The sequence below is a fragment of the Brassica napus genome, chromosome C9 (assembly GCF_020379485.1).
Source record: "Brassica napus cultivar Da-Ae chromosome C9, Da-Ae, whole genome shotgun sequence".
Classification (NCBI taxonomy): Eukaryota; Viridiplantae; Streptophyta; class Magnoliopsida; order Brassicales; family Brassicaceae; genus Brassica; species Brassica napus.
In genome coordinates this window covers 10,555,655-10,565,095 of record NC_063452.1, presented here as the reverse complement: position 1 = coordinate 10,565,095, position 9,441 = coordinate 10,555,655, and the positions used below count along the sequence as shown (strand labels likewise).

The window sequence follows — 9,441 nt, the reverse complement described above, 5'->3', positions numbered from 1 at the left end:
TTACTATACTTCTTATTAGTTAAGTGTGTTGGTAATTTTAATTTTGGGTTGAAATGTATATTATTACCAGAAAATTTAATTTAATCATGCAAATTAGGTACTAATTTATGATTTTTTTATTGAAATTTTTGTTCTAAATGATTTTTTTTTGGTTATAATGCTCATATAATGCTCATATTTGTACCATCATTTTGTATTACTATTATTGGTCTCTAGTCTCTGACTCTCTGTACCATTTGTTTTATTCTGCTGTATTTCGTACAATCTATAGATCTGTACTACATCACCATTTGTTACCTATATCCACTTTCTTTTGTACCGTTATTTGTACTGCCTATTCTCGTAGTTCCTTTTTGGGTAATCTTCTTAATTTGTACTAAAATTTTGTACTAAACTCTACGATTGGTCACATAAAAAGATGAAAAATAGTCTAAAAAAAGATGAAAAATCTGTCCTTTTTGAGTAATCTTCTTAATTTGTACTAAAATTTTGTACTAAACTCTACGATTGGTCACATAAAAAGATGAAAAATAGTCGAAAAAAAGATGAAAAATCTGTACTATCAGCGTAACTTGACACCAATTAGAACCATTGTACTTCTCATTTTAGTAGTTACAAAAAGTGTAGTGTCCTTTCGTACTATCAACTTCTGTACTAACTTGATGATTGGTTACATAAGATGTACTAACATAACGTAATACAAATATAAGTACGAGCTCTGAACACAAGGCAATGATGTCATTTCTGAGGTCAGTGGCAACGATCCCACGAGCTGCATCTGCGACTCCGACCGAGATTTCACTCCATTCTTTCTCCTCTACCAAACCTCAGACATTCCCCTTTCCATCTTCTCACCGATCTTCGCCTAGACTTCGTTGGGGTTATACGAGAATCTTTGCTAGGTCTCCCATGGCGTGTGTTCCTCAAGGTTTGTGCTTTTAGACATCTTCTTATCAATAATTACTCGGTTTACCATATAACATTGGTTTGGTTGGATTGCATTTTTTTTTTAGTTTCAGCTACTGCAGTATCAGAATTCAAAGGCCCAAACATCTTCGGGGTGGTTCGATTCGTTCAAATTTCCATGGAAATCGTAAGAATTGAAGCCAGTTTTGGCGGGTTGTCTCCAGGAAAACACAGTTGGTGTATCAATGAGTATGGAGATCTCACAAAAGGAGCAGCTTCTACAGGGAATATATACAATCCTTTACAAGATGATCAAACCGCCACACAGGTTTGAACCGAACCAATCCAAACCGGGGACAATTTAAAATAAAATAATTGATTGATGATATAAAATTTGCCATGTTTGTTATATATATATAGCTACCAGGCGACCTAGGAACGTTGGAGGCAGACCAAAATGGAGAAGCGTTATATACGGTAACGAAAGAGAAGATGAAGGTAACGGATCTGATTGGACGAGCTGTTGTGGTTTATGAAACAGAGGATAGGTCGTTACAGGGGATTACTGCTGCTGTTGTTGCTAGAAGCGGAGAAGTAGGAGAGAGTTGCAGAAAGCTTTGTTCTTGTGATGGAACCACCGTTTGGGAAGCTACTGTTTACTGAGTGGCCATAAAAAAATATATATTCTAAATTCTGAATGCAGATCCAAAAATTGTTTGTTTACAATTTTCTTTTCCTTCACCTATGTTCTGTGAATATATTCAATAAAGATCTAGTGGATTTGTGTACTCTTTTCATTTGTCTTGAGTTCTCAACTGATCAAAAGAATTATAAACGTCTTTCCGAACTAAATTTATCCAAAAGGTTCACCGAAACATTACAGTCATTGCTTACAATAGCATATCCAGTATATATATTTTTTTTCGAAGTTATTCCAAAATAGAGTTAAAGTTTTATTTCAATTTATTTTTAGTGAACCTGGAATAGTAAAAAAATATTTATTTTTTAGTGAACTTGGATGATAGACAACCTTGAAGATATCTCCTTCTTCATATTTTCCAAATCAAGTCAATTACAAAATTCCATATTTTCCGGCGGCCGAGATTTCGATCGGGTAAAGTTTCTTCTGATTCTGTTTCTATGCCAAAACCCCTAATTCAAAGGCTAATCTTCTTTTTCTGTGGGTCAACTTATTATCTCTTCTTCAATTCAAAGTTTTAATGGTGTTGCAGAATAATTTAAAAAATGGGTTCCGAGCAAAACGAGAGTACAAGCTTCTCCCAGTCTGAGCCAAAGCTCTGCCTCAATGGCTGCGGATTCTTCGGAACAGCTGCTAGCATGAACCTCTGCTCCAAATGCTATCACGACCTCAGAGTCACCCAAGAAGCCTCCTTCGAACCCGAAACCTCCCTTGAATCTGCTCTTGCGTCGTCATCATCATCAAAGAGCAGTGAAACGGCTCCGCAGACTAGTGCCAAGACGAGGAGGTGCTTGAGCTGTAACAAGAAAGTGGGCTTGATGGGGTTTAAGTGCAAGTGTGGGAGTACATTCTGCGGAGACCATAGATATCCCGAGAATTACGAATGCGAGTTCGATTTCAGAGGACAAGGAAGAGATGCGATTACCAAAGCTAATCCCTTGGTGAATGGTGAAAAGGTCAAGAGATTCTAAGTAAAAGAGTAATCTGAATGGTTATACGGTTTGATTGCTCTAGGGATATGTTAGATCGGTTTGTGTCGTTGCTATTGATTTGGTTTTGGTGGAGGTTGTTCTTTAATAAAAGAACTGTTCATAGAAATGTGTGTGTGAGTTCTGTGTACTGGCCTCATTGTGGATTAGGTCGGTTGTTTTTTTAGACAATCCCCGATGTATTTTGATATTCTTACGTCTGAGTTATATGAAATCTATAACAAAAGTGAAATATGCTCTAATGTCCTTGCGATCTTTGAATACCTACCGATCTTACAAGCATGGGCATTATCATCAACACCGTCGAGCTCTCAAACTTTTCCTGTAATATAAACTACCTTTTTTGGAGGAAGAATAATATTATGAAACCAGAAGAAGATAGAGATCCTTATCCTTTGATAATTTGATACATCTGGAAAGCCATAAATGATAAATTGTTCAGAGGCATAGACAGAGACCCATTGGAACTAGTCAGGTATGTAGAGAGTGAATGCCAAGCTTGGTATAATGCGAGGGAAACTATACCTGTTCCTCCACAAGGACAACTTGCTGAAGAAACACATGCTTTAAACTTGGGCAATATTTGTACGGTGGATGGTTCATGGACCTCCACAGCTCAGTTTAGTGGAATGAGATGGGTCTGAAAGGATAGCATGGAGAAGATCCAACTTATGGGGACAAAGAACTTAAGGAGGTGTGAGACAGCGTTACACTCAGAACTGGAAGTGCTAAAATGGGCAATGGAAAATATGATACAACACTCGATATGTCAGAGATTTGGGACAGATTGCAAGAACCTGATTGATAGAGTAACCGATAGGGTGTAGATGCAATTGTTTAGTCTAAGAATTCCCAAGAGATCTACGAACTTGAATGTGTTGAGATCACCAATGATCTAGCCGTAAACAAGGGATTAAAAGCAAAGCTTCTGTTTTATAAATTGATAATATTGCCTCTTTACAAAGCCTAGAGATCACTATATATATCAATAAGAAAAGACCTAAGTCCTTAGGGATTATGATCTAACATTATATCCTTAAGTCTTATTCTAATCTCCTAAAATAAAGGAAAACTAACATATCTCTTAAAGATAATGTTTAAAGGAAAGTAACACCAAAACTAAATAGGAAAAGGATGAACCACGCTGCATCAGGTCACCCGGGGTAGAGAAAGATCTGACCTCGGATCTTCAGTTTCATCCTTTGCCACAAAAGGGATGAGATGTTTGACATTGAATACATCTGAATAACAAGCTGAAGGAGGTAGTTGAAGGCGGTAAGCGTTATCGTTGATCTTCTCAAGCACCGTTAAAGGACCCACTTTACGAGACTTCAACTTGTTGTATTCGCCAGGTGAAAAACGTTCACGAGTAAGGACTGCCCACACACGATCGCCAGCCTTGAACTGCACATTGCGACGATGACGATCTGCATCAACCTTGTACTTTGCCGAAGACAATTGTAAATTATCATGAACTTGAGCGTGAATGTCCGTAACTGTAGCCACAAAATCAATCGCCTCCCCATGGTCCCGAGTTGTGTCAGGAGCAAGGCCAAGATCAGATGGCCCACGCGGCACGATGCCATAAACAATGCGGAAAGGACTGAAGCGAGTGCTACGGTTGACAGCATGATTATGAGCAAATTCTACTTTGCACAAAATGGAATCCCACGACCAAATGTTATCCATCACCAAACAGCGAAGCATGTCTCCAAGTGTTCGATTAGTAACTTCGGTCTGGCCATCAGACTGTGGATGATAAGCAGAGCTCATGTCGAGGCTAGTACGCAAGAGACGCCACAGAGATCTCCAGAAGTGACTCAGGAAGCGCGAGTCTCTATCCGACACAATTGACAAAGGAAGTCCATGTAAACGATAAATCTCACGAAAGAATAGTCCTGCAACCTGGACCGTGTCAGTAGTCTTTTTGCACGGCATAAAATGCGCCATTTTAGAAAAATGATCCACGACCACAAAAATCGAATCATTCCCACGTTGAGTACGGGGAAGACCCAACACAAAGTCCATACTAATGTCTGTCCATGGCTGAGTAGGAATCGGAAGGGGAAGGTAAAGACCACTGTTGGTCGCATGGCCTTTAGATTGTTGACACACCACACACCTTTGAACAAATATACCAACATCCCTTCGCAAAGAAGGCCAAAAGTAAGCATCCGAAACCAATTGAAGAGTACGATCTCTTCCTGCATGACCTTCTTCATGCAATTCTCTGATGAGTTGTAACCGAAGACTACTCTCGGGAATGCATAGACGGGGACCATGAAAGATATAGCCGTCATGGAGCACAAACTCTGACCGAGCACCATTATGTAGAGACGCCCAGACAGACCCAAAATAAGGATCTGTCTCGTACAGGTCTGGTAAAACCGAGAAGCCAGGGACGGAGACATGTAGCATGGCAACGAGGGAATGTCTTCGACTCAGGGCATCGGCGACCTTGTTTGTCTTACCAGATTGGTGTTTGATCACGAACGTAAACTGCTGAAGGAAAGCAACCCAAGATGCATGACGAGAAGAAATCTTGTCTTGGCTACCGAGATGTTTCAAAGCATCATGATCTGTATAAAGTATGAAATCCTGATGGTAGAGATAATGTCGCCAATGTTTTATAGCTTGGACGATGGCATAAAACTCCACATCATAAGTACTATAACGAGCACGAGATCCCGCGATTTTTTCACTGTAAAACACCACTGGTCGGCCACGTTGACTGAGAACAGCGCCTATGCCGAGTTTACAAGCATCAGAATGTAACTCAAATACTTGAGTAAAGTCAGGGAGAGCTAGAATTTGAGCCGACACCAGCCGGTTCTTTAGCTCTTCGAACGCGGCATTGGCTTCGGGAGTCTATGAGAAAGACACACCTTTCATGCAGTCCGTTAGTGGGGAACAAACCGTCAATAGAATGAAGCCAAACCATGAAAGCTACAAACCTCACTGATCGTACGAGGAGTTGGCCAGGATTTGATTGCTTCGACCTTTTCTGGATCGACCCTAAGTCCTTGACTAGAGACGATATAGCCTAGGAAAAGAACATGATCGACAGCAAAAATGCATTTGTGACGAGCTGCATAAAGTTTTTCGCGTCAGAGAACACTTAGAACGTCGTGTAGATGAGCCAAGTGGCTTGTGATATCGTTGCTGAAGATTAATATGTCGTCAAAGTAAACAACGACAAACTTGCCAATGAATGGTCGTAGGGCTTGATTCATAACTCGCATAAAGGTGCTCAGAGCATTCGATAACCCAAACGGCATAACAGTCCATTCAAAAAGTCCCTCCCGAGTTTTGAACGCTGTCTTCCATTCATCACCTGGTCGAATCCTTATTTGATGGTATCCCATTTTAAGGTCGAGTTTAGTGAACAGGGTGGCGCGTCCGATTTGATCCTAAAGGTCATCTAAACGCGGTATAGGAAAACGATAGCGTACTGTTATTTTGTTAATTGCACGACTATCAACACACATACGCCACATACCGTCTTTTTTAGGAATAAGCAATGCTGGGACAGCTGCTGCACTCAAGCTCTCTTTTACGTGACCTTTAGCGAGAAGTTCTTCTACTTGGCGTCTAAGTTCGTCATGTTCCTGCGGACTCATACGATAGAGCGGCCTATTAGGAAGCACTGCGTTAGGCACTAAGTCAATGTGATGTTGAATGTCTCTCAGTGGTGGCAAATCGCTGGGGAGTTCATCAGGGAAGACGTCACTGAATTTATGAAGCACATCGTCGAGTAGTGGAGGCGTTGTGAAGGATGGTATTGTCGACGCTGGTGAAGCAACAAGTGCCCAAAGTAACTCGCCGTTGCTGACATGCTCCTCGAGTTCTGCTTTAGGAATGGTTAACAGAGTTTGAGTGGAGGCAACGGGTGAAGACTCTTGCTTAGTACGAGTGCTTGGTTCCGGTTGCTCCTTTGAGGGAAGCAAAGTGATTGTGCGATCCCCGAACACGAAGCTGTACGTGTTTGCTTTTCCCCGATGGACTGCATCACGGTCAAACTGCCACGGTCGTCCAAGTAATATATGACACGCGTCCATAGGAACGACATCAAAAGTTGTCGAATCCTTGTAGTGGCCAATGGAAAATGAGAGAGACACGTGCTGGGAAACTTTGATCTCATTACCATTGTTGAGCCAGGTGAGTGTGTAAGGTGACGGGTGTGGTTTGATATCTAGACCCAGTTTCTTCATGGCATCGGTGGAGATGACATTAGAAAAACTTCCCGAGTCAATAATTAGTTTGCATACTTTGCCATTGATAGTGCAGGTAGATCGAAACAGATTAGAACGTAGCCACGACTCTTGTGGTGCTCTGGGAAGGAGACAGTTGCGACGAAGCACTAAGCTGAGGCCCGTATCACCATGTAATTCGTCTGTGGTCTCATAATGCTCTGTATCGTAATTGTCGTACACTGGTTCTTCCTCATCACCTTCTTGTATAACCAGACCACGTTTAACTTGTTTGGGGCACGCAGTTTGGATGTGCCCTCGCTCTCCACAAGTGAAACAGCGAAGGGCATTGGTACGAGCTGGCCGAGAGTTGGCGATAGTGTCCGAGTTCTGGCCTGTTTTAGCAGGCTCTGTTCGTGCACTGGCTCCATCGGTTGGTGTGGTTGTTGCGTTGTCGCTTGAGTGGTTAAAGCGAGTTCGTGAGTTTGAGTTCCATGACGGCCGAAGTTGACTTTCCATGGAGATGGCGCGTTGATGAGCCTCCGAAACAGAAGTAGGATTGAATTGAGCCAAGGCGACTTGTAATTGGCCTCGTAATCCTCCAGTGAAGCGTGAGATGAGTTGTTTCTCAGTTTCACCCGATGTCATTCTCGCTGTCATGTAGAAGAATTCTGTAGCATATTCATCAACCGTGCGCGTTCCTTGTCTCAAGTTTTGTAGTTTGTTATACAAGGTTCGTTCATAGTTGAATGGTAGGAAGGCATGTCGCATGTGTTTGGTCAATCGCTCCCATGTGTTGATACGAGGTTTGTTATCTTGACGTCGTGATTCCTTGAGTTGTTGCCACCAAGCCATCGCACGTCCTTTGAATCGAGTTGCAACGAGCAAGACCCTAACATCATCCGGAACTTGATGAAAGTCCATAATCTCCTCGACTATGTTTGCCCAATCGATAAAATCTTCCGGGTTGAGGGTACCATGGAATTCAGGAAGTTCGGAACGAAAACTGGTCTCCCAACGGTTTTGAATTGGTCGCTGGTCGTGTTCAGCACCATGCGCATTACGGTGGTCGTTATTGTTATCACCACGCCGTCCTTGTTGATTGATGGTGTGTTCAGCAAACACGTTCTCAGCTAGACCTTCATCATCTGATTCTTCCTCTCTAGCCTCCTGTTGATTTCGTTGATTCTGTGGGTTGGCTCCCTGAGCCGCTTGCTGGATGCAATTCTCATGTAACGCCGTCTGTAGGGCGGTGGTTACAGAAGTTTGTAAGGCCGCTTGTAGACCGGCTGTAAACGTCTCAAGCATAAGACGAATTTCTTCGAGTTGTTCGTCGGAAAGTTTTCGTGGTGCCATGATCGCAAGGTTTAGATTGAGAAATCTAAACGGCTGGCTCTGATACCAACTGATAGAGTAACCGATAGGGTGTAGATGCAATTGTTTAGTCTGAAAATTCCCAAGAGATCTACGAACTTGAATGCGTTGAGATCACCAATGATCGAGCCGTAAACAAGGGATTAAAAGCAAAGCTTCTGTTTTATAAATTGATAATATTGCCTCTTTACAAAGCCTAGAGATCACTATATATATCAATAAGAAAAGACCTAAGTCCTTAGGGATTATGATCTAACATTATATCCTTAAGTCTTATTCTAATCTCCTAAAATAAAGGAAAACTAACATATCTCTTAAAGTTAACGTTTAAAGGAAAGTAATACCAAAACTAAATAGGAAAAGGATGAACCACGCTGCATCACTGATTGCAATGATAGAAGAGCCACAAGCTTAGCTCAACTTCTCAACTGAGCTGGAAATCATTCAAACACTACAAGAAAACGCGGACAATACCGACGGAAAAACCGACCGAAAAAAAATCGGTCAGGATTTTCCAACGGAATTCCGACGAAAACTTGTCGGAAATCTATTTCGGCAAATTCGTTGGAACTGCGTCGGAAAATCCTGACAGAATACTTTCGTCGGTATTTGGTCATACGATCCCGACAGAAAACCGACAGAAAACCGAAAAAAAACTGACAAAAATATGACTGTTGCAAAAAATTGACACATACCGACGAAATACCGATGCAGTACCGACAATTTTGGAATTCGGTCAGAATTCCGTCGGTATATTCCGACGGAATACCGACGGATTGAACAGACGTTTCACTTCCCGATGGAATACCGACGAATTTGCAGCCGTTGCACTTCCCGACGAAATACCGACGAATTATGTAGCCGTTAGTTATTTGTTTAAATTACCGACGGAACACCGACGGGTTTTGTACGTTAATTTAACCGTTATGATTCCCGACGGAATACCGACGAATATTTTCCGTCGGGAAGTTTTCCAGATTCATTATAAATACGACCTCTCCTTCATTCATTCAAATCACAAAAAAACAATATAAATTATGGGTACTCCTTATAATTTTCGTTCTTGGTTAGATCAACCTCATATGGATCCAAATACAAATTTACTTAAGGAGGAATACGCACGTGGTATTCAAGAATTCATGGGGGTGGTTCAAAGTCAACCGGAAGCAAGAACAAGTAAGTATTTATTATGTCCATGTTCTACTTGTAAGAATAATATCCGTGTCAAAAAAATGGAAGTATGGAGTCATTTATATTTGAAAGGATTTACACGTGGTTATAA

General features: G+C 41.5%; 2 protein-coding genes across 4 annotated transcripts; both read left to right on the top strand.

Moving 5' to 3' along the window:
* The first annotated feature begins 654 nt into the window (after nucleotides 1-654).
* Nucleotides 655-1,696, top strand: LOC106368861 (copper chaperone for superoxide dismutase, chloroplastic/cytosolic). 2 transcript variants are annotated; one of them, XM_013808924.3, is made up of 3 exons: nucleotides 655-928; nucleotides 1,014-1,234; nucleotides 1,327-1,696. In XM_013808924.3, the coding sequence occupies exons 1-3, from the start codon at nucleotides 733-735 to the stop codon at nucleotides 1,567-1,569; spliced, it is 660 nt and encodes a 219-aa protein (XP_013664378.2). In that variant the 5' UTR covers nucleotides 655-732; the 3' UTR covers nucleotides 1,570-1,696. The 2 variants fall into 2 exon arrangements, with proteins under 2 accessions (XP_013664378.2, XP_013664379.2); XM_013808925.3 differs by having other exon boundaries at nucleotides 684-928; nucleotides 1,020-1,234.
* Nucleotides 1,697-1,813: 117 nt separating this feature from the next.
* Nucleotides 1,814-2,827, top strand: LOC111205876 (zinc finger A20 and AN1 domain-containing stress-associated protein 1). 2 transcript variants are annotated; one of them, XM_022702227.2, is made up of 2 exons: nucleotides 1,814-2,020; nucleotides 2,139-2,827. In XM_022702227.2, the coding sequence occupies exon 2, from the start codon at nucleotides 2,152-2,154 to the stop codon at nucleotides 2,575-2,577; it is 426 nt and encodes a 141-aa protein (XP_022557948.2). In that variant the 5' UTR covers nucleotides 1,814-2,020; nucleotides 2,139-2,151; the 3' UTR covers nucleotides 2,578-2,827. The 2 variants fall into 2 exon arrangements, with proteins under 2 accessions (XP_022557948.2, XP_022557949.2); XM_022702228.2 differs by having other exon boundaries at nucleotides 1,935-2,020; nucleotides 2,122-2,827.
* The last annotated feature ends 6,614 nt before the right edge of the window (nucleotides 2,828-9,441 follow it).

Bases quoted from the DNA above. Each gene is read 5' to 3' on its own strand.
- LOC111205876 (XM_022702227.2), top strand. From the start codon at position 2,152: ATGGGTTCCGAGCAAAACGAGAGTACAAGCTTCTCCCAGTCTGAGCCA.
- LOC106368861 (XM_013808924.3), top strand. From the start codon at position 733: ATGATGTCATTTCTGAGGTCAGTGGCAACGATCCCACGAGCTGCATCT. The intron at 929-1,013 runs GTTTGTGCTTTT...TTTTTTTTTTAG, and splicing joins CATGGCGTGTGTTCCTCAAG to TTTCAGCTACTGCAGTATCA. The intron at 1,235-1,326 runs GTTTGAACCGAA...ATATATATATAG, and splicing joins ATGATCAAACCGCCACACAG to CTACCAGGCGACCTAGGAAC.